Genomic DNA, 27920 nt, shown 5'->3' with positions numbered 1-27920 from the left:
AGGGAACGGAGGAGGGGGAGGCTTCCTGTGACGTCAGCACAACATGTGACCCGCTCAGCTCCCATCATGCACTACTCATATGTTACACGCACTCAACCTTTTAATTGGTGGTATAGATAAAAACTGAATGTCACATGACACTGTGGCTGACATTTGGTTCTAAAACCGTAAAAAAGCAAATTACGTTGTGAGGATAATATGTGCCTACAATATATCTGGTGTCTCTTCTGACTCATCCTTTTGCTGGAAATGTGACATTTTAGATTTGTTTCCATTACAGGTCTGTTTTAGCCGAAAAAGAGCAATTTCAAACCCCTCTTACGAAATGATCACCATAGGTTTGTCAGTGTATCAATACTTTTAGAGAAAAAAACCCACTTGATTCTGCTTTGTTGCTAAAGGTTCCTCACCAGCTAGTCGCTTACTTTGGCTGTCGGTTGTTTGGTAATGTGCAGGTAGGTCACCCTTGAACCTAACCCTTAAAAGAACAGCTGCATATTTACCCAAAACTACCCTGATGAGAGTGAAACAAAACAGTGAATTTGTGGGTTGTAAAAACCTTAATAGACTGAAAGATGATGAGGGGAACTGCAGAGTCGGGTGATTATTCTCATCGTCATGTGATCCATTGTTAATAATATAAAAGTAAAACCAAAGGCATGAAAGAGTCCCTTTTTTTTGATAAACTCTTTTCCTATGATATGTTCAATAAATTAGTAGCTCTATTGGTGACAATGTATTCATTTTGCATTGCAATTGCATGCTTACCTTATCTGTATTTAAACTACATCACTCCCCCCCAGGCATTTCCATTTACACAAACTGTGTTATTTTAGGGTATATCAGAGTTATGTCGAAAAGGTGGAAAAGTTCTTTATTAAAGGAAATTAAAGGAGCGTTTCACTGTGTAATTCTGGTACTGACCAGGTCGGCCACTGGTGACTTCTTGCGGTTCTGTTTCTCCACTTCCACCTGCATCTTGGCCATGGGTTTGGCCATAGCCAGGGCCAGCTTGGCCTCCATCTGCAGCTTCTTCTGTCGACTCACAAAGTCCATGTCCTCCAGGGACTCAGAGTCCTCCTCTGTGGTGTCCCTGTCCGAGTAGGACGAACTCTGCTTGGACTGCAGGGAGGACGTGGCGGAATGGAGAAGAGGGAGCGAAGACAAAAATGGCACAATGTTATACAATATGAAAAAAAAATGGGGGAGAAAATAATGTACAGTAAAGAGAAAGATATGTATGTATTTTTTGGGGCATTTTAGTATGTGGTTTTATCACACCGAAAGGAAAGACAGAGTGGGATGTACATCTGAAAACATGACAATTCTCTCTTTCTGTTAAAATGTGTCTCAGGCTGACAGGAGGTTAACACGGCCAGTCATCCGTGGCCATGGCAAGCGGACTCCAATTCACCTCTCGTTTGCCGCCTGTGAATTGGTTAACAGGCCAGAAAACGAGAGCAAAGACATTCATAGAGCAACCAAATCGCCAGCAACCTTCTCTGATTCATAATGAATGCCTCCCCCCTGTTTAACTGCTGTTTCAAATCCGTCTCAATCTTGCTTTCGCACAATCAGATCGGTGGGACACTTTTCGTTCGCGCCATCAATCCTGTTTCTCATAAAACACATTTCTTAGAGATTTCAAGACAGGACAAATCTCAAAGAAATTTGAATTATGAGAAACTGAATTTCTTTAATTTTGAATACTGGAGAAATGGTATAATAAGTTTGTGCGGGCTCCAGAGTGCATGCATGGGCGTGGGTGCGTACCATAGGGGACAGAGGGGTATCCAGGCTGGTCTCTGTCTTGCTGTCGTCGGCATCGCTGTCCTTGTCGCTGCCGCTGTCATTGACAAAACAGATCTGTAGGTTCATCCCGCTCTGCAGCCTGCAGCCAGAGACAGACAGAGAGATTCAAACAGAGGGACACAAGTTAATATTAGCATAAAAGCAGATAAGAGCCGAGTCAGTTCAGCGTTGGCTCTTACTGCACTAATTGACTCGGACCAGGGCCAAAACAGACAGCAATGTCAACAGAGCTTCATGAGTTCAACAAAGTGCTGTGCTTCAGTAAAGCATTTTGAGTGATTATGCCCAGAGTGCAGAGTGCAATACATAAAGAAAAATGGAAAGAGAATCCCAAGAAATGCTTGCTGCCTTCAAGCCCGCTGAGGATAGAATAAAGGAGGGCTGGTGTTTTTAATCATCTCCCCTCTTGTCTTCAATATGGATCGATTCAGGATGCCTCCGGTAGGTCTGATCCAATCTGCCTGCCACCGGTGGGGGGTGTTTTTTCGTGCCACGGAGGAGCAGAATATCACTATGTGTAGCCCCAGCCCACTGTGGATCAATAATCTGCTTATTCAATGCAGTAATTACAAACAGGGCTGATTGGTTACACAGCATGGATCCAATCAGCTCCGATTAAAATAGGACCTGAGCGGTCGATTTCATTAAATTATTTTTATTTTTTTAGGAGAAGCAGCATCGTAAACATCCCTTCCCTTCAAAATGTAATAGATTATGTGAGAGCGTTTCCTAACTTTTCAGAAGACCAGCTGACAAGTAATTTAATTATTTTCAAAATAAATATTGTGGTTTTGGAGTCAGTGTGAAGATACTTTTTCCACAATTATTATAATTATTTTTTTTAAATCATATTTTTTTTAAATTCTTCAGCTCTCAAACAGCAATAACGATGCCAGCCTTAACCATGCAGTATAAGCTTGCCCTTGATACAGCGTGTGAATGACGTTGCCATCCAAGACAATGTATCACATTGTATCGCACAATAACAGTCTGTACACTGTGCTTATCATAAGTGAGGCATAAAGCATCACAGCCAGTCATTCGATCTGTTGCAGAAATCCACATGATTCAAATCACAGGACTGTAAAGAGCACTGGAGTGTTTCCAGAACGTCTTGTTCCAGTAAGGTACAGAGTAGGAGGTGGTAGTACTAGTGAGTGTGTGTGTTATTGTGTGCTCACATGTAGGTTTCTTTTGGGAAGTGAGAGCCACAAGTGCTGATTGTGTGTGGCTCATTCACGCTGTGTAAATCCTCTCCTCTTCCTATCAATCTCTTCCTCACTGTTTGACCCATGACAGTAAACTGGGGTATTTTAGATTAGAACAGCCTATTTTTCACCTTTTTACTTTACTTTCTTTACCCTTAAATGCCACTGAATGGTCATTACAGTACACACTTCTTCTGGGAATTATGACACTTCAAAAAGTACCAGAAAAACTAGAGGAAAAGACTTGAGAGTGAAGAAAAATAAATAAATATCAGAGGTCTTACCGTGAGGACAGGCTGGGTTTGCCGCTCTTGCTGCAGCTGGTGTAGATGCCCGGCCCATCGTCAAAGAAACTGCCCAGGGCCAACTTCTGCCTGATGGACTCTCTTTCATTCTTTTGGGCCTGCAGAGGGAGATAAACAAGCCCATGGTTACCCTTTTTTATGACCATTTTGATGAATTATTTTGTCATGTTTTTGTCAAGTTTTACAATGAGGTAGAGATGAGGCTGGTAGACTGTCCAGCAGGGTGCTTGCTTGTTGTCACGGCCCCTTAAACGAAGGCACTTGAATATAGTTTTACGTCATATATACACCTAACACGCTTCCTTCCCCCCTCGCGAACAGCTGCATGCACAAAAAGAAGCGCTGTTACCCTGACAGTATATTAATAGCAGCGGCTTCCTCTTCATTTGCAGTTAGAGGTTCAGTGTCACCCTAACACGCTCGGATACAAAGTGTGGAGTCAGCCGACGCAGTGAGATTTTTTTTAATGTGTAAAAAAAACATCAAAGTAAGGGATCATTACAAGTTCAAGTTACCAGCATTCAACAGCAGGTGGTGCTGTTGTCTCAGGGATCAACCAGTAAGCGTGACAACACAGAAGCACACATAAAGTAGATCTACAAGACTTACACAGGATTAGTTTATGTATGGTAAACTTCAGATGGAGAACGGCAAAAAGCTGTTTCATACATAAATCTTAAATTTGCAAGGATCCCAACATTACACAATCCCCAGATAAAACTCTCCCTTGATGTCTTCCCAATCCTGAATTCCTCAGTCGGAATACCTTAAGCTTGTGGCAGCACTTCACACACACACTCCCAAACACCATTCCCAATAGGACGTCTCGTCTGTGCTGATAGCAGGTACACACATCCAGCTGAAGTGCCACAACAAAGACTGTTTCTAATCAAATGGGAAGCGTTCAGTTCTCTGTAGCGCTTTCACCACATCAGCCTACTGTGGCACACACGCATTACTGCCCATTTTGTTGTGGAGGCAGGGAGGACTTTATACTGGTCCTCGACCTGGAACAAAAGTTTTCAGTATGTCAGCCTCAACACTGCAGTGCTCCGGCCCTTCTCTCCAACAGAAGTCACAGGCCAGACGGACAGAAGGAGCGGAAGGGTTTAAACGGTTTTACATGATGTGACCTCATAGGACTTGGAGCCCCCCGTCCCCATATTTCGGGTCTGCACCCTTTACTTGCAATATAAAGAAAGGGCTAAATGATGATGAATGGGTATGTTGGCCCTGCAAGAAAGAGATGCCGGTGGTTTTGGCCTGGAGTGTCACCTCTATACCTTTCACTTACTCATATATCCCTGTTCCTCACATTTCCGCTGCTTCTTTACCTATACCTTTAGCAGTCGTTTGTCTTGCCCCCTTTCTACATCATTATCAACTCCTTCCACTTCCCTCGGTCAGCCTGAGGCCTCTCCTACTCCTCCATCAAACTATCTCTCTGCGGTTCTTCATTCTCTTCTTCCCTCTCTCCCACTTGCGTACCTCTCTCCCACTCCTTTTTCTCAATTCCTTCGCTCTCTCCTCTTTCCTCTCACTCTGTCAGTCTCTCCTGACAATTGCTTGCAGTCGTTGGCTAGAGTGCCTCCACCAAGGACAAATTGACATAATCCCACTCCACACAAGAGCCCACAGGATGCACTTGGCACTGCCAGCACACACACTGGCACATAGAAGGGGGAACCTGCTCCTTTATGTGTGTGTGTGTGTGTGTGCGTGTGTGCGTGTGTGTGTGTGTGTGTGTGTGTGTGTGTGTGTGTGTGTGTGTTTGAAAGACAGCCCGGGGAGTCAAGATGAAAACACTCAAGAGTTTCGGTTTGTTGTTTCAAAAGGCGCAACAGCAGCCTGTGTGTGGTACAGAGCGGGCACACATGTATGTACAGGCACATCACTCTACAAGCCTGACTACAGCACAGCCGACACGCTGTCAGTCAAAGTTACTCCACAGAACAGCTCTGCTCCAAGCAAAAACCATGAAGCCCCAGTGTGAGGTGAGTACTGAGAAAAAACAACAACGGGGGTTTGCTATAAGGTCCAGGTGGAACAAAAGACACATTCAGGGAGGCTCAGGAAATGTTTAGCATGACAATACTGAGTAATTAAACAGCATCAGCATTGCCATAAAACTTTACAGCTCACTTTAGAAACAGTTTGCGAATGCCAAAGGGCTGTGTGCTCATGTCAACACGTACAGATCCCTCCGAATGAATAAGTCAATTCCCACACTGGAAACACCTCTTGCAAATTAACTTGGAGATAACTCCGAGATGTCACAAAATCGGTTGAAACTCAAGCGTCAACAGGATGAAATATTCCCCCTTTTACGTTCAAGTGATCGGAGTTGAGAGTTGTTAAAGTATATGAGGCAGAACACTGAGCATATGCTGCTGCAATGATTTTGAAATGAAAAACACTTGAATATACGCCGCCACCGGCAAAGCTCATCAGCCATCGAGGACAAGCTAACGTGTCTTTAGATTTATATTAACACGGACAGACAAGGACACACCATTGCACAAGGCTACTTGATGACATGCAGTCAGTCATAGGAGCGATGTTTTAACTGCGCCGAAAATTAGTTTTACAATTTATGCTTGTTCTGCTCATTTACATCATGTGAGCTCTATGAGAAAGTCAGGGTGAAACGCTATCATTGATTCGACTAGTGAATAAATCACACTAAAGGCTGCAGCTCCCAACCAACCGTTATTTACATTACATTATCAATCCTTCCCCTGATTATTTTATTGACTAATTGTTTAATCATTTTAGACAATAAAATGTCAGAAACCAGTTTAACCTCCCATGGTGATGTCTTTGAAAGTCTTCTTTAGGTCTGATTAACATTTAAGATACAGTTAAGACACACACATCACAATGAAATCAACTGTAAAACGCTACCTTCACATGATAAGAGAGGACAAATAACTCTCAAAACAATACTGGCAACTCAAAAGCCATCACGGTCCACAGCTGGGACATCATCTCTGCATCCCAACACCTGCCTTCCAACAGGACCTCCTGTCTTTGTAAAAAACATCATTTGATATACGGTACAGCATGTTTGTGTTGTGTTGTGTGTTTGTGTGGGTGGGTGGGCTGTGTGTGGTAAAACAGTCATCACGGAAGACCCGCAAACCATTTACAAAGGTGTGGAAATGGCCACTGGGAGGTGGACATGCGAAATGGGCAGTAAACGAATGATCCTGCCTTTCCTTCTACACAATTCTAATGTCATCACTCAGGAAGCAATCAGATCCTTTCATGTTCACAGTTTCCATGTTTGCTTATTGCTCCTCTCCCAGGTGTGTGTGTGTTTTTTTTCTTTGGTGAATTAAATGCAAACGCTTGTGTGTCAAAGGCTTCGAAACACACACACTTCCTGCTCATTTGATTGGTTCATTCCCTCAGGTCTTCATGAATACCACATTATCCTAACCCTTTGTGTGCTCTAATGGGTCATTTCAACCACAAGAGCCTCTTGTGAAATCCAAGGATGCTGAATAATGCGAATTCCAGTATCCAAGTGCAGATGACATGGAAAATTGCTGGGTCCATTACATTAACATTTTGAGATGCATGTGGGAAAGGGAGTAGAGAGAGAGAGAGAGAGAGAGAGAGAGAGAGAGACAGAGAGAGAGAGACAGAGAGAGATATATTGAGTGACAGAACTAACCACCTCCCTCATTTCCTAGCCTTGAGCGCCAAAGTCGTTGCCATCCAAATTAGATTGGGAGGCCTCCACAATTGGACTAATTTGTGTTTTCCCTCAAATTTACCAAGCAATTTCCCCTGCTGAATAAACCCTTATTGATCAAGACATTTTCTCCTCCACTCTTTCACAGACATAGAGGGGTGATTTAGCCCTGGCCCTGGACGACAGTTTGCTTGTTTTGGACTCTCAAATCTCCCCTGCAAATCTATATTAGGAGAAGGGAGATTAATTCAATTATCTGTGCTAACAAAGAGCGTCCTCCCACCAAATTGCTGGCTCGTGTGGCAAGCAATTGTTAAAGTGGTTAAGATCTTGGATGAACTTTAATGCATATTTCTGTGTCCCTGCATGCATTTGGACTTCTGCCCCTTCGCTTTACTTTGATTCCAGTCTCTCCTTTAGCCTTCCTGCTGTATCTATAAACTCTGCTACACTTCCTTTTAAATGTGTTACCTGTTCATTTATTAATAGTAGTTTTTAAAAAAAAATCTTTTCCTCCATTCTTCACTCAAATTGCTCTCCCTTTTTCCCCACAATGAGGGCTTTTCACTGGCCGAAACCTCCCTCCCTGGCTGGAGACAAGAAGCCACTGTTCACAACCACACACACACACACACGAATGGGACGGGCACACACACACACACACGCACACACACACACATGCACGCTTGTGCGCACACACACACACACACACACACACACACACACACATACACACACGCACACGCACACGCACACACACACACACACACACACACACACAAATACCAGATATTGCAAGTACAGCCTACATGTCAATGTAAGTGAAGCAACAGTGAAAGCATGGCATGTGTGTTTGGAAGAATCGGAAACGCTTCACTCTGATGAGAATTGCAGACCTGAGCTCTACAAACAGATACAAGGTCACTGTGTCTTTTATGTGCCTATGTGTGAGAGAGGCTGTTGTGACTGTGATATATAGCTTCTCTGACCAACCAGATGTTCTTGCAGTACACATCTGCTGGTACACATTATTACAACTCTGTTGTTTGTAATTATGTAGCTACAGCTAGCCAATGCTAAGTTTAGCTCAGAATAAAGCTTGGAAACAGGGGGAAACAGCTAGCCTCGCTCTATCCAATGGAAACAAATCCGCCTACCAGCTCTAAAGCTCACTAATTAGTCCATTTCTCATTTGTTTAATCTGTAAAAAAAAATAAAAAATAGGAGACCAGGGAGTTCCCCTGAATATCAAACTGCTCCTCGAAGAACACACACTTCAAGTTTATATCTGTCTTCGAAAGGCTAAAAATTGTATGCACATGCTATCTGAGAGCTGTCTGTCTCGGCAGTGCAGCATTCCATCCCAGATAAGGGACCTGACCTCTGAGCCCTCGTACAGTTCAGCCTCAGGTCAGTGCAAGGCTGCTCCTGTCACTCAGCTTGGAGGAGAACAACTCAGCAAGAGGTAGAAGCCTGCGTATGTGTGTGTGTCCGTGTCGTGTGTGTGTGTGGTAAAATAAGTGGGGGAGGGTTACGTTGGGATAAAGGAAAAAAAAAAGAAGGGGGGGATGACAAAGGGAGGGGGGAGAGATGGGAAGCATGAAGTGGGTTCAGACAGGACAATGGGTCTCCCAGTGACATTTGAGCCTTCTCTCTGTGAGGAAGCCAGACTATGGATTTGTGGGAAAAAGGATTCTGTGGAGGAATCTGCAATTTTTTTTTAATCTCCCAAAGAATGAAGCAGATTTAATTATAATAGACTGGTTACTCATACCATTATGTCATAGCTTTGCCCCAAATATATAAACACTTTAATTCCCAAACTTCAAGCATTACGTCAGCCTCAGTTTTTTTGTGGGAGTATCATATAGCTATGCACCACACACAAAACCCTACAAAGGGAATATTTAGAAATGCGTTGGCTTTCCCGCAGAGAGTTAGATCTAAAGAAGATCCAGAACCACTTTTGTATTTGTCTGTCCAGTATACAGTTCAATCCAGGGCTTTGAGCTAAGCTATGCTAACAGTCTGCTGGCTGCAGCCTAATTGCGATTACTGTGTGTTCACAACAGACCTAATTGGCAGACACCGTGTAACGTAGACAATAGAGTCACCTGAAATATGCCACTTCCACTGACCACACTGATTTTTTTCAGCAGCCCTCAATAAAGCTAACGATTAAAAATGTCCTCATAATAATGAAATATGACCTCACGCGGCCCTTTACCTCTTTGTAGTCATCGTTGAGGTAGAGGCCAGATGTTTGCCTGATGACATCATCCACTCCACCAAATCCATCCACGTTATCCAGCGCCTCCCTCATCCTTCCTTCCCTCCCTCTTTGTCTTCCTGTCTTTTCCTCTCTTAATCCCTACTCAGTAGGACAGTCCAGGCCAACTCCTGAGGTTGAGTCCAGCCAGTGCACATCATACTCCCAGCCAGCTCACCTCTGCCATGGTCTGACATAGAAGATAAAAAACTACCCTTCTTCTGTTGGCTTCTCCTTCTCCTTTCTCTTACATATTGTGACACCGTTTCTCTCTCTCTCTCTCTCTCTCTCTCTCTCTCTCTCTCTCTCTCTCCTGTCCTAGGATTTTTCTGACTTACTCCACTCTCTCCTAGGTAGGTAAGTTCCCCTCTGGGTGTTGTGCCTCTCCCACAGGACTGCGAAAGCACAATGGTCAGAGGTAAAGCCCCTTTAGACACTCCCTACCTTCCAACCCTCTGGTCAGGGGAGGCCTCTCACAGCCAGGGAGAGCCAGAGCGAGAGAGAGAGAGAGAGAGAGAGAGAGAGAGAGAGGGAGAAACTCACACTGGTGGTCTTTTCTATCCATTTTCACGCCCTAACGTGAGGACAGCAGCTGCTTGCAACCGGTTTCGGGAAAGAGACACCTCATCCATGGGACAGCCAAAGTGTGTGTGAGTGGAGTGTGTGTTTAGATAGCTTGTGTGTGTGTGTGTGTGTGTGTGTGTGTGTGTGTGTGTGTGTGTGCGTGTGTGTGTGTGTGTGTGTGTGTGTCTGGAGCGTCTCCCAGACACCATCTCTCACTGTCTATATTTATTCTCCCTCACTTTACACCCAGGATTCCGTTCCTGAATTTTGTATCTTTCTTTTTAGCCTTCTAACCCTCTTATCTGGAATGGCTATTTGTATGTTTTTTTCTCGAAAGGGATTAACTTAAAATGTAGATTAGCCCACATATTTGAGGTGAAATAACCATATAAAGCGCGCGTATTTATGTAACACAGGAGGCAGTGTGCTCCCTTCCTGGGTAAAGTAAAAATAGTGCCCCGTCTGGACTCCAAAGCCAGCAGCCCCACAGCCCCGGCCAGCTAAATAAACCCTGACAGAGCACAATGGACCATTAGTCTGTCCACACAAACACATGTACACATAGACGTGGTCACTCACTCGCTCATTCACTCAAACACACACACACACACACACACACACACACACACACACACACACACACACACACACACACACACACACACACACACACACACACACACAGCTAGCCCCTTGTATCAGCGACTTACATTTTCAATCTGAGCTCTCCACACTGTGTAATGATCTCATCTTAGCCAGACGTTATCGACCTGTGACTCATATATTTGTCACAGTCACCCAGACAGAAAACGATGTCCACATTAGGCAGCAGAAACACACAGGGGGCACGCAGCTTTACACAAACCCTCAACTGGTTACACAGGAAAAAAAATGGTAAGGTATGAAAGGTATCATTACCATGCTCAAGTGGAAATAAAATCACTAGGCATATGCACCAAAACCAGGGGGACCGCACCCATTTTTACTGTGTAATGATTAAATGGAATGCACTGTGTTTAGTGTAGGGTTGCAACCATATGAATATTTTTCTTGATTCATTAATCAGTTAAATATATTTTTTGGTTATTGTCTAGTTGTCTATGAAATGTCAGGAAATTGTGAAAAAATACAATTACAAATTCACAAGCACAACAAAATAGCTTTTTATCTGACAAACAGACAAACAATGTATATTAGGTTCTACATTTAAAGAAGCAGTATAGGGCTATGGGACTGCACGTCAGTACTTCATCAAACCTCCAACTGCAGACTGATTAAGAGAATGAGTCATATTAAATAGTCAGAGATCAGACGGGAAGACAGGGATATCAGATAAGAAACCAAATAGCCAGCCAAGGACAAAAGGGTTACACAAGAGAAATGAGAGGAGAAAGTTGAGAGGGGAAGAGAACGACAAAGTGATGCTGATGAACATGAGTCACATTCATCTGTTACTCTGCTGAGGCAGAGACACAGAGGGAGAGAGAAGACCAGCATTACATGAAAATAGAATCAGAGAGGAAGACAGTTTGGGATTCATGCATTTGCATGATAACATCAAAGAGCATTTGAACAGACAGTCACACTCACACACATTGGTTAAATAAAAAATAAAAAAGAAGTGGGTTTGATTCAGTGCTGATCCCTTAGGATTATGGGTAGAGTACATTGAATTGTTTGGCTGTCTCCTGAATCCTCTCACACTGGACTGCTGCTCCTGGTGACAATACATGACAGCACACACACACACACACACACACACACACACACACACACACACACACACACACACACACACACACACACACACACACACACACACACACACACACACACACACACACACACACACACACAGTCAGTTGTGTGCGCGAGTGGCCTGCTTATGTGCTGCAGGGTGGGGCAGCCCGTTAGTTCATTACAGAGGCTGACTTCATGGTGAAGGTGAAGTCAGTGCTGATTTAAATGGGATAGGATGTCGAGGCGGAGGGGTTACCTGGGTTACCATATACGCAGGGAGGCCAGCACCGGGAATCTACAACCTGACGTGCACACAAGCATCATCAGTTGACAGTTCAAGGGCAAAAAGCTGGCTGTACTTTCAGCTGCATATGTGGGACGTACACACAGGTCAATTACTCTGACGCTTGACTAAGGGTCGGCTGAGAGAGAGAGAGAGAGAGAAAAAGAAAGAGAGAGAGAGAGAGAGAGAGGGAGAGAGAGAAAGAGAGAGAGAGATACAAACACACACAGACAGAATGGCTTATTGTTCCAAGTGAACAGAGGGTGACTGTGGGAGAGAAGGTTCCTGGCACCTCCTGTAAGCCTGGGATCCAAGGCCAATGGCGCTATGTGTGTGTGTGTGTGTGTGTGTGTGTGTGAACATGCAAACGTCTGAAGCCAATGAACCTACGCTTGTGTTGCACCCGCTCCTTTATATTATCAGCCTCAACCCCTACGTTTGTTTATGGGTTTTCCATGTCAACAAAGTGGCACGCTGCTTCTTAAAGTATATCTGTGTTCGCCTGGGTTATTCTATAACACAAGGAAGAATTTGCTGACACATATGAAAGGAATGCAACAGACTCTGTTCTGATCTTATTTTGGAAAGCAGGAGGAAAAAGAAACGGGGGCCCGCTACCATAGCAACATGGATAGAATTCTCTTCATGACGATGCTTCGTGTTCCAAACAAATTGGGCTGAGAAAAGGAGCACAGGGCGGCCCAACGGGAAGTCTGCTAACTCACACAGAGGCCAGTGTTTGAAGGAACTGGGTTTTTCCCCCACAAATTGTACAATATTAGGACGGACTATACTGTTGTTATGAAGGGGAAAACACCAAACAATACTTTTTGTTAGTTTAATTTGTGGTTTAAAAATGAGAAAACTAGACCCATTTTTTGTATCAGTAATTCCAGACATTCGGTTTCTTGTCCAGCCTTGTTGATCAATCCTGTCTTCCAGCATGATCCATCAGTGGTATCTACTGTACTGCTACTAGTCCTCATTTATAATTCATCAGGCCACACCTCATATAGGCTACTGTTACACTGACACTGGAGCTCTCTTTCAACCCTTCTCCAGTCAAGTATTAAAAACTGCATGCGCTTGTAGACACATATGCATAACATAAATACAAATAAGTAACACACACACACACACACACACACACACACACACACACACACACACACACACACACACACACACACACACACACACACACACACACAAATGAAATACTGTGTGTGACAGGATTCAAAATCCAATCAGGGTTCCTGGGGCCTTGGCAAGCCCTACAGTGTTTGGGTTTGACACACTGTGGCCAAGTGGATAAATCTGGCCACCGCCCCACCACCCCTTCACCCTGCTGGTACTGCTAATGCAGCACACACAGCAGTATGGCCCCGGACAGATTTATAGATCTACATGCAGATCTGAAAACAGGATGCCATATTGAGACCCCTGCCTCTAGTAAACACACGGCGTGCTTTTAGCTCTCATGGGCACTTCACAAAATGAAGAGCGTGCGTCCAGATAATGGGGGAAGGCTGAGATAGAAAATGTTTGTGCTTTTACTTGTCCTCATGGTTTATTTGTAAATTATAAACACACTTCAGATCGATAGACTGTTTCGGTTAACTATGGGTGAAATACTTGCTTTATTGGTTCTCCCAGGGGTCAGCCTGGGACTTTGCTGCCTAATGGTTTTTGACATAAAGTGGGAGCTTGCCGCAAAACATTAAGTTTTATTTTCCTCCACCTCCCTCTTTCTTTCCTCTTCTCCGCCCACCAACAGGAAAAGAACAATACAAAACCAAACAGAAAGACTAGGACCACACCTTAATTAGAAAATAAGAAAACGATTGCCCCAAGGTATGGACTGTCCCGTGAGGCAGACACAAACACAGGGACAACAGCATGTGTCTGAACCTTTATATACTTTTCTATATACTATCTATTGTCTAAACCGCCATCTTTTCCCACTTACGCTATTTGCTCCTTGTCCATTTCATTCTCTCATTAAACCCCTTAGATCCCTCTCCAATCCTCTATTCCACTGTTCTTCCCCCCATTGCACTTTGCTTCTCTCCATCCCTTGATGTGTGTGTGTGTGTGTGTGTGTGTGCGTGAGGGGCGCTGTCTGCCTGCTGGTTGCCAGGTTACCAGTCTAATTGAGGGGCCTCTGGAGAGTAGCTGTTATCAGAGCCTGAACCCTCTGTTCGGCTCACCGCTCTCATTCTCTCTCTTATTCTCTCCATCTTTCTCATCTGGTACATCCCATGCATTACAGTCATGTCAACTCCCTCCACTCCCTCTTCCTTCCTTAGCCTTTTTTTCTCCAATGTCTCCCTAAATTTACATTCCTCATAATTGCCGGTGTCTGTTATCTTTTTTTTCCGTTCTCCCCTATCATGTATAATCTGAGTCGTCTCAGAAAGCGATAGGCCGTTCTCATTGATCTCCCCTCCCCTACCCATCTCTTACTTAGTTTTTCTGCACAGCCTGCGTTGTCAATACCTATTCTGTTGCTGTTTCATCTCTATCTTGCATGTGCTGCCTTTGGTGTCACTTTTCGCTTTCTGTCACTCAATCTATCATCTTTCATCTGCCACCAAACATGGCAGGGAATTCTTATCCTCACTCACATAAGCCACATGAGTCCACCCCTCCTGACATGCAAACATGCAAACTTGCATCAAGATTAATACAAATGTTTTAAAAAAAATCAATAAATCCTAAACTAGAGACCGAAGGGCAGTTTATTAATTCCCAAACGTAATCTCAAGCATTAGGAGGATGTGCACAGATTTTCTACATTTTTATAATGACAGAGAGATTAGCTTTTCCAATTGGAAACCGCAAGACTACATAACAAAAACAGCTGTATACAAGATCAATCACATTTCTCCAATTCTCCATACATCAAAAATGTGACTCCATTGAAGTCCAAATTAAATGTAAAGAGGACGGAATTTGGACTCTCAACTTTCATGTTGAGAAAACACTGTAAATACACCCACAAGGCCCATCCATCTCTCTGGGACCCTGGTGTTTCCTTCTCAACACTTCCTCTGAATCTTTTTTTTCCGTGCATCCCTCCCTGTTTCTGCACTTGCTTTTCCCCATCAAAGAGGCTCCCCCCCATTACTGCCTCCCGTGGTATACTCAGCTCAACTCTTTTGCCTTTCATCTACCTCTTCGCTTGTTCCCACTCTCCATCTCCACTGCATTGCAGACTTTTATTGCGGAGCAGAGCTGGTTATGGAAAAGCAGATGTACAGCTGTGATGTTCTCGCTCTCTCCTTTAATCACGACTGCTTCATCCCCCACACCCATTTGCTGTTAGATCACGCTGTCACATGTCCCACCAGAATCCCACATTCCCATAAACATGTACGCACACACACAAACACCACCCTCCAAGCAAACCATTGACATTTAAATTCTCTGTATCACTATGTTGCCTGCACGACACATCGAATTACACGCATCCTCTACTGCATGAAAGTCACAGCAATTGCAGAAGTTCTGTCATGACTCTATAAACTGGCCGTTGCATGTAGGCGATATACCTCATGCCTCCTTGACATGGATTGATGAGGCCGTATGAGGAGAAGGTGGAGGGGATGGTTGGACATTATTCTCTTGAGTCAAGAGCTCTCTTAGCAACCAACCAGCCAGCAGGAGGATTCACAACACAATCACGTAGCCACAGAAATACAGAGAGGTACTACCTGCGCAGGCCCCAGTGATTCAAGGATCTACAATTAACCGCACAAAATCTACATCAGGTCGTGTCTGTCGAAAAATGGGCAATGCAATTAAAGAATTGCTATGTGTCATGTAGCTCTGAGAACTATACCTGGTAAGAGCAGTTTTCCTGGTGGACCATCCTTCACAGCATCCTATAGAGCAGAGCTGGCTATAAGCAATGGGAACAGGAGCGGAATTGGGGGTGAGATTCCCAGCCCTGCAGGGGTATTCCCAGCGAAAGGGAGGAGAGGAGAGCAGGGATCCCACCAAGTCCTCGATCAAAACTAAAACCTTAAAAAAATCTATTCTTCTGCTGGCAAGTCAGTTCAGTCTTCTTCACCCTCTGCTTTCTATGTCTGTTTCTCTCCGCTCTGTTTCGTTAAGAGAGAAGGGCAGGGTCTGATCTCTCCGCTTCCCCAAAAAGGCGAACGAGGGAGGGGTAGTTTGAGACCGGAGGAGGGGTGTGAGAACGCCAGAGAGAGAGAGAGAAAAAGAGGGAGGGAAGGAGGGAGGGGAGGATAGTATACACTCCTGGTCGGACGCTTTTCTCTGTCTGCTTCGGACTGAAAAAAAGGAGGAGGAGCTGTTGTGGGCTGAGTGTATGCGGAGTTGGCCAGTGGGGAGAGGAGAGAGGGGACTGTGGAAAAGGGAGGGAGGGTATGAGGCTTGGCGCGGGTCAGGGTCAGGGTGTCATTCTGCTGTTTCATATGAAGTCATGCCAGACGGAGAGAGAGAGAGAGAAAGAGAGAGAGAGAGAGTGAGGGGAAGAGAAGGGCAGAGGAATGACTTTCTCCCTTCAACTTGATCTTAATCCCTATGTCTGTGCTGCATGGAGTAAATAAAGACAGGATGACGCAATACTTTTAATGAAGAAAAAGCTGAGTTTCGAACCCCAAAATGTGTTTTTAACTCAAAATATTCAAAAATGTCTAAAATTCCAAAGGCATTTAATGTGTGGTCGATCTTCCTCTAATTGTTTGATCAGACAGTTCCCGATTTAAGACAAAATGTCATTAATTTGCCAAAGATGTTTCACTCGTTGGTGTGTGAGCTTGTGTCATCTTTTCCTCACTGTGTAAAAGTATACATTAAGTGGGAAACTGATGCCATGTAGGCTACATCTTCCCCTCCTTCTCTGTTTGTCTCTTTGTAGGATTATAATCCCATAGTGGCAGATGGCCGGCCGCTCTATAATCCAAACACAGGCCTAACCTCCTCTGATAATCTCTCCCTTCTCCATCTCCTCTTCCTCTATCCTGCCCTCCAACCACTATTAATCCATCTCTTTGTTTTCTGTTTTGGCAATGATTCTTGATGTCACACGTGTCTGGCTTTGTGAGATTTTGCATTGGTGCATCATCGCATCATTTATAGATCAATTTAAAAATAATTGATTAATCTTTGAGTCAAGTCAAGTCTGTTTATTTAATAAAGCACCAAAATGAAAAAGTACATACAATTTCCTCAGGGGGCTTTATACTACATCATACTGTATCTTTAGAGCATTGGTTCGAATAATAAAGAACTCTTCCCGCTAAAAGAAAACACCCATACTGTATATAAAATGCTGCAATAAGTCTAGTCAGTTCAAACCAAGTTTTTATTAAATTTATAATAATTTAAAACACATAAAAAGCTCCAAACAATCATATTTGAGAATTAGGAATCTAATTTTCAAAATGTTCTACATACCAAAAAGATCAACTGTACAACTAATCGTTTATCAGAATTGTATTTAATTAATTATTTCAATTCAAATCCACCTTTTTACAAGAGGTTTAGTTTAATCCAGAGCTGTTAGTCTGTTTATTTGCCTCCTGTCAACACTCCCACTCAAGCAGCGGAAAAGCTTTGCACAAGAATGTGGGGAATTTGACATCCTGATGCATTTAAATCTGTGACATCTGTTTCAGCTTTCAATTTTTTCAAACTTTTTTTATTTTGGAAACATCAGCTAGCTACACACACACACACCTCCTGTTATCTCCCCCTTTCTCCCAGGCCAGATCTCTCTATCCTTTATTGATCTCTGTTGGGTGACGCTGCTTTTCCCGATAAGACCACTCGTGGGTTTAATGACCTGGAAGTGGATCGATGGAGCGCCCTGCTCTGATCCCTCTGCTCAAGCCTGCACATCACTGGCTTTGGCTTGGCCTTCAGTGTGTTGTGCCTAGCTGGGGCACAGTGGAACAGTGCCCACACTAACTTTATTATCTGTACATGACTTTTACCAAAATGTGTTTTTATTGCATGATAAAATAGCTACAAACTTGGCCAATGTACAGCAAACATTAAGCAAAACAAGGGATCCTGAATCTTTTTATCCGTGTGTCTGCTGGACATGTCAAGTTAGGTGTTGTCTAATACATAAGAACTTGATAAATGAATTCAGTAAAAATAGTGCCCTCTAGTGATCATCAATTGCTTAAAGAAAGTTAAGATTTTGAGTTGAATGAAAGTGGACTACCCAGCACAATCACATTGAAATCAGCCTCATCCCAACAGCAGCATTTAATATGGAGGCTCTGGAAGCCAGGTCTATGTAGCAGCTCCAGTATTAAGATATTTTACAGATGCATTCAAGCCTTATGCTTCTCTGTCTTGAATACTGTGTATAGATATTACTGATTTGTCTTTCTGGTTCACGTACGCACACATACACAGAAGTGAAAAAAACAAACTTTGATTTTCAACATCCATGAACGATGCTTTGAAACGAGAAGCCACAGCAACCCCCCGTTTCTCTCCTCCCATCACCATGGCAGCAGTCGCTCCAAAGAAACCCCCCACTGACCTTCACACGGTTGTCAAGGTTACAATCTGAGTCATAGCACAGGTGGAGACTGAGACGGCACCTCTTTAGCCACACAGGAAAAAGCAAACAATATTTGACGCCAACCAGACTGTATAGTGGGGGTCTAAACCCTGATTCTCAATTGTTAATGAGTATTACAAGGCAGCATTAGAAAGCTTACAGTGGCCTATAATGATAGCATGAGGCTACTGCTGAGAGTTCCAAGAAGCTCCAGTGCAAGACAAATGTTTGTAAGTGTTGGGGTCCCTACCTGCTCTGCTGTGTTACGTGGCCTGATGTATGGATGTATGTGTAGGGCATCTGAGTCTGAAAATAACTTAATTGCAGTTTTGGTCAACCCTCTATGCAGTTCGGTCAGATTTTCTTCCAGACTGTGGAACCATTGGCGATCATGTCTGTATGCTTGGCACTGAATATTGTGAAAGGCTGTGTATTTTTTACTCTGTGTTTGTGTATTTGTTTATGTTGTTTGTGTTGATATGGATCCCCCTGGGTCTGAAATAAAGAATTATATATTAGCTGCCTTTAATAAAAAAATAAATAAAATCAAACAAACTCCAACAACTTATGTAAGTGGCCTGAATCAGCACAAAGACAACTGGCGGAGGCGAACATGCAGGCAGACTGCAGGTTAGCCTCCCACACACTCGTACACATTATGAGTGAACTAAAAGACAAGTGGAACTGCTGCCAATAGTGCCTTTCTGCTTAAAATATAGCTGTATGCTCATGCAAATGCCAAACGTCAACCCAAGTATGTAATTTATGCCTGCACAGAGCTGGAGAAATTGCTGTTATGCGTGTCACTCTGTCTGTTAGGGTGTGTTGTGAACGCTGAGAGCCGGAGAAGCTCATCTTATCCTCGTTTTTTCCTCCTCTCATCATCAAGCACATCAAAACACCACTCCAGTGGGCCCTCTGTGTGTTTAACTGGGCTGCATATTTAGAGATGCAAACAGGAATAATCTCACTGATAAAAGAGGGAATGCCATGGAAGTTCTCTGTCTTATGTACTCTACTAGTGGGGATACATACAGAGCTGGAAATGATACTGTAGGCAGTGACTAATGCCGTGTAACACAACTGTGCAGCTCATGGAAATAACTACATCGTGCTGTGTGACGCCTCCTCCCTTCCTCTGACAAACAGCTTACCCCTTTTCTTTTTGAGCCTCCTTTCCATTTACCCCTCCTTCCTCTCTCTCTCTCTCTCTGGCCTTTCAGTGTAGAGACATTTGCTTTCTTTTCACCACTTTTCTTCATCTTCATCCTCCTCTCTCTCCCTGTTTCTGTTCCCCTTGGCCCCCCCCCTCTCCCCTTCCCAGCAGGAAGACGGGACTCACAGATGCTTTTAGCGATCTGACATTTTGTGCCAGCGTAAAAACACTGCATAGCAAAGCAGGTTGGCTCAGTGTGAGGGCCAGATTCTGGCGGTAATGAGCTGGCTCTGACAGGGAGGAACTGATGTGGAAGGCCAGGGAGTGCAGTGTGGGTGTATGTGTGTGTTTGGGCGCTCAGTCTTGTGATCAGCCCACCAGAGGTTGTTCTAATGAGGGCTGTCTGCATGGCGGTGGTGGGGAAGATGAAGCGTGCTGTGACCACCAAGCTGTAATAATATTTGCTTCACATTTTTTAAACGCGTCAACAGATTTGTGTACCAATGGAGTAAACGACTAACTGACCACCAATTACACTCCGAGTCCATTAAGAAGCAATAGCTGTGTGAGACACAGTGAATACTAAGCAACTGAGATGGAGCGGATTGGGGAAAGCAACAAAAAAAAAGAAATCAGAAAAATGATTGAGTTTAGTGTTGAGATGAAACAATGTCAACGGTTTGAAAGATAAGTCCATACCATCATTAAAGTCAATCAATCATCATTCATCACATATGAATATTTGCTCTTCTTAATTGTTTAAATGCAAAATGAATATCTTTGTTATGATTATAAATGTATTTTTACGTCTTTCCAGTTTGTGACATTTTATATACCTAAACGATTGATCCATCAAGAAAACCATTACTGGTAGTTGCATCCTATTATAATAATAGAGTTGAGTGACAGATGATAATCAAGAAATATTTAATTTGATCATTTTAAGTCATTTTACAAGCGGACATGAAGAGATTCCCTAGTTCCAGCTTCTCAAATGTGTTGATGTTGCCTTAGTGTGACCACTTGAACACTTTGGGGCTTTGGGACTGTTGGCTTGACAGTACGAGGAACGAACGAAGAATTAAAACAGGTAATTTTCTGACATTTTAAAGACTAGCTGATAACCCGATTCAAACACAATAATCATTAGTTACAGCCCTAATTCAGTCTGATGGAATGATTATATTCTGGTGCTTTGGGGTGTATGTGAGGAGATGAAAGAGCTCTGCTCTCTACAGCAACAGACGAGGCTCTCAGCATGGCCTGGCACAAAGTTACATGAACAGACACACAGCTTAGATAACACAGAATCAGAAAAAGGGGGATAAAAATACCCATGTTTTGTCAGGGTTTTGCGTGAGTGTGTGCGCAAACGTAATTTAGACCTTGGTATTTTTAGCCTGAAATAAACAGGCCGAAATCACAACCCACTTCTCTACCTCTCACATACACTCGCTCTCTCTCTCTCACTCACACACACACACACACACACACGCACATGCACACACACTCTATAATTAGGAGCAGAGAAGAGCAGTGTTTCATGTTTTGGCTCCACCCAAAATGACTACACGTCCACGTAGGCACGCACACACACACACACACACACACGCACGCACGCACGCACGCACGCACGCACGCACGCACGCACGCACGCACGCACACACACACACACACACACACACACACACACACACACACACACACACACACACACACACACACACACACACACACACACACACACACACACACACACACACACTCTCAACACAAACACGGGCCACTGCTTGTGTTTGTCTGACTCAACCCTTTTTATTCCTCCGACAAGAGACTGGAAGAGGTGATGGATAGACAGCGTAAAATCCTTCACTGCTTGGAATAACATAAACCCTCTTTCTCAATATTCAGCTTTCTCTCTCTCTTTTTGTTGCCTTCCTTCAATAAACCTTTTCTTTTATCTCTTGGGGCCCGTTCTCTAAAGCCTGCCTGTGTGTGAGTGTGTGTGTGTGTTGGTGTGTGTGAGTGTGTGTGTGTACTTGGCTCGCGAAGAGGACTGACACAAAGTTATACCATTAGGCCGTCTCTTCACTGCTACATAAATCCCCATTTCCTCCACAGCACGCTCTGCCACTCACGGCCTGCGCCCCTCTTTGATAGTTTTCATAGGGCGGAGAGAAGGGGGAGCCAGGCGGAGGGGTGGAAAAAAGTCTCCTGCTGTATTTTGGCTGTGTGAGAACATTAGGCTATAATGCTTCCTGACAGCTTGAGGAAGAGGACAATTAGCAGGGAACAGGAGTTGGGATGGTAGCGAAGGACAGGGGGATGACTGGGAGAAAGCGAGTAGAGGAGAAAAGAAAAGAAGAATGAGGAGGAGGTGGAGAGATATTCAACTGAGGAGTAAAATGAGTCAGAGTCTTGGTATGAGGCTAAGTTGACTGAGGATATTACATACTGTATGCTGAAGAGACGGGCTTTGGCTGTGATGGTGAATCACAGTCGAATGAATCAGAGGAAGGGTGTGTTTGTGCCAGAGTGTGTGTATCAATCGAGATGATCAACCAGACAAGGAGTGGAGGAATGTGTAGCTGGAGGCCATGTCTTTCCTTTTTCAGCTAAACATTATTATTTTATCTGCGAGCATAGCACCATCTCTATCTGTTTGACCCACAATGCAGCTTGCCTGTCCCTTGGTCCCTTGGTGACTTGGTGATAATTCAGACCATCTACACACCTTTAGCATCATTATGACTGACTCACCAGTACAAATGTGTTACAAATGGTTTGTTTACCTGTGCAGATGAGGGGAGTTTATCAGCTGTTAGAACTGCACTTTGACACCAGATAAGGGGCAGTTCTTCTGACAGAACCACTCCTTTAGAACCCATGGGATATTATTGGACGTTTTTTATTAGCCCTGGTTACAGTTTGTGTGTGGAGTTTTCGAAGTAGAATTTTTTGTTAGTAGCCACTAGCCAGCAGGTGAATCTTAACAGTTTTGATTTCACATGCGTGTGAGCATGTGTGCAGGCCTACTTATTGGTTCAATGCTGGGCTCCAAGCATGGCTATGTATCTTTGCTACCTGACACACCGAGCAGACCATTGGCCATCATCGGGCACAGTTGGCAGGTCGAGCGTGTTTCATCGCCAACGGAGAGAGAGAGAGCAGACGGACGGGGTGACTGTTCAGATTGGCAAATCTGTTTTTTACCCATTTAAGGAAGTTTGTTCTAATGTTTTGCTTCTGCCGTTTCTTTTCCTCTACCACAAGCAAAACAAGACTGTAGACCGGCAAGGTCAGTGCAAAGCTGAGGTTTATAGTGTCAGCTGCGCCTTTTTATCCGTCTCATTCTCAATTTCTATTTCAAGTGTCTATAAGAGAGTTATATAAGTTTTTCATTTGTTTTTGTCTTTTTGTCTAGTATTTGTCTTATGTCTCCCTTTGTGCAAATGCCCATGCAGAATGTATGACAATTTTGTCATCAGTCGATTGAAGTCTTTGTGTGTGTACACATGTGCAAGTGTATATGTTAACTTTATACAGAAGACCTGATGTGATATGAGGCATCCAGAAGGAACACAAATATTTGTAATAATTTGGGTTGTGTCGTCGCTAGTTCTCTGAGCTAGTGAGCTGGTGTGTGAAAAAGAGTCTCTACCTTAGCTGAAGGTAAAAGAACATTCAAAACAGGCCCAAGCACAAAGCTTTGCTTATTTAAAACAGGATTCAAATGGGCTGTGTATTTGATGGTATTCTTTCTTTGCCAGAAAGCAAAGAAAAACACAGGGCTACCAAATAGCAACGGTATGGTCCAAGTCCTGCCAGCATGAACCTGCTCTTTGTTAAAGGGTCAGACAGAACATATTTCTGAGGAAACAGAAATGCATGGACAGATGTACAGCTGGTACCACTTTATGCTCCATTCTGCACATATTTAACTTTGCTGTTACATATGAACTTAAAAGACAACGTTTGACAGCAGAGGAATGTAGTGCCATAGGCTACAATTACATAAGGATTACATATTTCATCTAACTTTGAGTCTGAATCTTTCTGAAGTTTTGCTCTTAGTTTGGCTATAGCCACATCACATGGACATGTAATGTTGAAAAGGGTTTTTTACAAACCGGACGGAAAAGACTGGCACATTTTTAAAAGAGGTTTTGCTTTACCTGAGTAAAGTGCCCGACTTGCTGTGAGGTATCCAAGGTTAAGCTGAGATGAAAAATACTCCACGGAGAGAAAAAAAAGGAAAAAAAACAACACCTACCAACACTGGCAGACTGTCAGGATAACATGAGAGAGGACAAAAAGATATCCTTTGATTTAGTGAGGTGAGTCTGTGTGTGGACTAACAGGAGACAGAAAACTGTTTGATTCTAAAGCACAGGCGGAGCAGTCAGTGTGTGTAAGGAGAGAGTGTGTGTGTGAGCTTTGGTGTGCAGAGGGGTCGGGCGTGTTTAGGCTGGTACCGGCACATACATGTGCTCACACACGAGGAACAGTGGTTAAGCCTAGGGGGGCTGAACCAGACATCGGAGCCTCCCCCACACCTGGAAAAATCCCTGCCACCCCTTCCCTATCTCTGAAGCCTCCTCCCACTATACAGTATGTTGACTATCTCCTCTGCATACTTCCCGCCCTTTTTGGCTTGCTCACAACCCATAATTCTGACCCCAAAAAAAATCCTTCCTCTTCTTCCACAAAGTTCTTTTTTGATCCTACCTATCACTCTCCAGCTCACCCTCCCCACATTTTGCCTACGCTGCCTGCTTTGTTTTCCCCACACAGGACCTAACTCCCAGTGTGACTACTTTTAACTCATTGTCTGTGGCTTTCTATATCCACCATAGCTGCTCTAAAAGGCCTCTCAAACCCTACAATTTACTCCCTCGCTGAGCACTGGGTGAAGGTAGTAGTTAGGTCGTTAGTGGAGGGTGGCGAGCACAGTTCAACTACTGAACTTACATAATCACAGAGAGCACGGAGGGGGGATCGTAGAATTGAGAAACCACCTCTCTGCTTTTTGTTCTTTTCTCTAAGGTCTCTCTTTGCTTCTATCTTATCCTTTTTTCTTTTTCCTTTACAGCCCTTGAGTGCTTTTCTGGGGCAGAATGTCCACACTTCCACAATTCAGTGTTGGCTCTTGGCCTTTTCATTGTTAATGGTGTGCTTGAGCAGCACTTTCCTATTAAGTAGATGTTCATTGACCTGTTACTTGCTCTGACAGCTGGAAACAGAACAAGGTAAAATGGCCAAAGGAACTTTTAAATGTTTACGCAATTTTTCTTCTGATGATCATAAATGTCCTGTAACAGCAAACAAGACCATCAGCAGATGGTAACAACCTGTGATTCCCGAACTGTACAAAATCAAAGTTTAATCTGCATCGCCATGGTTATATTACCATAATTAATCTATAGTCACATATAAATATACGTTAACTCAGCGCGGTGCATCCTGCAGTCTCCTTTTCACTCGCTTGCAAAACATTGCAGGCTCCACCGCTAGTGTCCTAAAAACACTTGTCCTAAAAGTGCCACTAGAATCTAAAAAAAGTTAGGAACTCCTCATAGCTACTTTAATTTATGGAAAAAACATACACGTATAAGCGTTGCAAGGGTGTTTAGTAGCAATATACCCAATCATCAAACTGTACTGTGTGAATATGTATAGGATTGATTTTTACAGATGTCAGGAGGCATTAGTGAATAAGTGTGTGAACCTGTGCCTGAACAGTATGACTGTGTATGAGTCTACCTGCTGCTTCTGACAAATTTGTCACACTATGCCCTCACATGTACAATAAATGCTCCTCTGGCATGATAAGGGGAGGTTCAGTAGATGTGTACGTGTGTGTGTGTGTGTGTGTGTGTGTGTGTGTGTGTGTGTGTGTGTGTGTGTGTGAGAGACAGAGCTCCCCTCTGCATTTTAAAACAGGAGTGGTGCTGCAGGTCTCAGCACAGACCCTATCTTTACAACCACAATATGCCCACTGGCTCTTTTTTAAATTGTGTGAGTAAGCCTGGGTGTGTGCACACTGAGATTGAAAAAGAAGTAGCCTCTAGGCACATATTTAACACTTTTCCAGAATGCACCAGACAACACACACAGGTAAATGTACGTATATGGAGTATGGATAGCCATGCATGTGGACTGCCCCCCCTCCCCCATCTCTGCCTTTTTCACCTCAGGACCCGAATCGGAAGAATAATATTATTGTTTAGCTTTCAGGGGTGCGGAGCTAAATGAAGGGTTAGTGGTAGTGTTACCCCAAGCGTACTTATGGTCCCAGTGGGCCCATCTCTGCCACGCGACTCCAGAATTAATTAGAAACACATTACCAACAGGTCAGCATGCCACTCATCCTCACCAATCCTCCTGACCCCACCTCCACATAGCCTGCAACCAGACGCTGAGATTACAGCTGCCAGAAACCACACCCTAACTAAACACACCTGCACAAATACAACTGGTACGTTAATACAATAAATGAAACAACAGGCAGGATAGGTGAAAGTTTTGTATGGCACACACAGAAGTAACCTGTGCTATACTCTACAAGCAAACCAAAAGTAACATGGTGAGAAATCAGTGCAACTCTGCCAGGTTTGTGTTACAAATCTTTCAATCTAATAGGAATAGTTTGACCTTTGGCTTCATTTAAAAAACTACAAAGGATAAGGATAAGGCACATAAAACCCAGTGACACCAAAACCTGTCCTGTTTACACTTTGGTGTTTGTGTGGTTGAACAAGTATGATATCAATTGTTCATAAGGGAGCTTTAGAGATGGCTGGTTGGTGGATTTTGTTACCCTTTGGACAGAGCCAGGCTAGCTGTTTCCAGTCTTCAGGCTACACTGAGTCAACCCGCTGCTGACTGTAACTTTCTAATTACCATACACAAGAGTGGTGTCAATCTTTACCTTTAGCTCCTGGCAGGAAAGTGAACAAAACAGATCCTTTAAATGAAGCTAAATTCACTTTTCAAAGACGTCCAGACAATGCAAAAAGGGCGGTTACCATGGAGATGTGGACAGGAAGAGGTATCACTTCTTATGGCCTTGTGTATTTGTATTCTCTGTGTGATGCAATGTATGCCTGGTTTACAGCTCATTTCACCTGATCCCTGTTGACACAAATACTCTTAACTACAGGCCAGTGTGTGTATGGGCTCTGCTGCAGGAAGCTATATTGCATCTGACTGGGGACGCGCTAAAGGAGTCTCCGGGGCACTTAATGACCACTCCAGATTATTAGCTTTGGGCTCCACCGTGTCCCGTCTTTCTGAGAGCACACGGATGCTATGAAGCTCTACTGAAGCGTGAATATCTCTGTCCCTCTGGACCCCGGCAACATCCCCGACAGGCAGACCCCACTATATGAACACATGCATCAGTCTGAGTGGATGTTCAAATATTTAACAACATATTAAAAGCCCCAGCTCGCCCCCTTTTCCTCCGGGGTGTCTGCTAAATCCAGCAAATTTAAGAATTAAGAAACCCAGACGCCCCCTGGCATAGAAAGACATCTGGAAAAATGTCTTGTGGGAATGTGTCCCCTTCCTAAATAGACACTTTACAGCTTTTGTGCTCCTGTTAGCAGGTTAGCAACGGGGTCACTGCCTATAACACCATGTGTGGAAGCTCAGAGAAAGGAATAAAAGAAAGAAAATAGGTCAAATAACACATCCAATGTACCATAATGGATTGTATTGATAGCCATCAATAGAAGCGGCAACAGCACTTCAATGATTTTGTCCAGGTTATGACCTTGCGTCTCCTTTCTCTTCTGATTTATCTCCTGTGCTCCCTGCTCAGGTGGGATTACACGGCTAATTCCAATTTCTTATCTACCCGGGGCCATCCACATCTGAGGCGTTGGTTTTTCCTCGTAATAGGGGAGACCGATGGAAGCTGTGGCACCATGAGGGCCAGGCTATCTCTATCCACCACACCAGGCCTAGTCTACAATACCTTCATGAACACACATGCAAGATACCAACAGAGATCAAGAATGAGTCCATGGTGCAGAGCGCATGTGCAAAACACAAATGTTTATATGTGTGCGGATGAGACAGTGGTCGCATGTGGAGACAGAGGCTCTGTTTCAACAGATTTTCTTCCACACAGGTCAATTGTATCTCAGCCCACTGCTTAGAGAGAGAGAGAGAGAGAGAGAGAGAGAGAGAGAGAGAGAGAGAGAGAGAGAGAGAGAGAAGAAAGAGAGAGAAAGAGAGAAAAAGAGAGAGAACGAGAAAGAGAGAGAAAAATAGCACACATTCCCCAGACTAAAACGAGCCAGGAGGTGACCTTCTCATATAAGATG

General features: G+C 43.8%; 1 protein-coding gene across 4 annotated transcripts in view; it reads right to left on the bottom strand.

Moving 5' to 3' along the window:
- The window catches only part of schip1 (schwannomin interacting protein 1), a gene marked incomplete at its 5' end in the record, with an annotated part of 226041 nt that overhangs the window by 5796 nt on the left and 192325 nt on the right, over nucleotides 1-27920 (bottom strand). For 2 of the 4 annotated variants that reach the window (XM_080053917.1, XM_080053918.1), the window contains 3 exons: nucleotides 925-1122; nucleotides 1774-1891; nucleotides 3305-3423. In XM_080053917.1, coding sequence (XP_079910043.1) covers nucleotides 925-1122; nucleotides 1774-1891; nucleotides 3305-3423 — 435 coding nt within the window. Of the gene's footprint in view, nucleotides 1-924; nucleotides 1123-1773; nucleotides 1892-3304; nucleotides 3424-9252; nucleotides 9542-15725; nucleotides 15973-27920 lie in introns of those variants that run through there. The other 2 variants (XM_080053920.1, XM_080053919.1) reach the window with 2 other exon arrangements.

Source organism: Ammodytes marinus (assembly GCF_949987685.1).
Source record: "Ammodytes marinus genome assembly, chromosome: 3".
In the NCBI taxonomy this organism is placed as follows: Eukaryota; Metazoa; Chordata; class Actinopteri; order Uranoscopiformes; family Ammodytidae; genus Ammodytes; species Ammodytes marinus.
The sequence above is the reverse complement of the archived record's forward strand: the minus strand, read 5'-3'. Positions and strand labels throughout refer to the sequence as shown.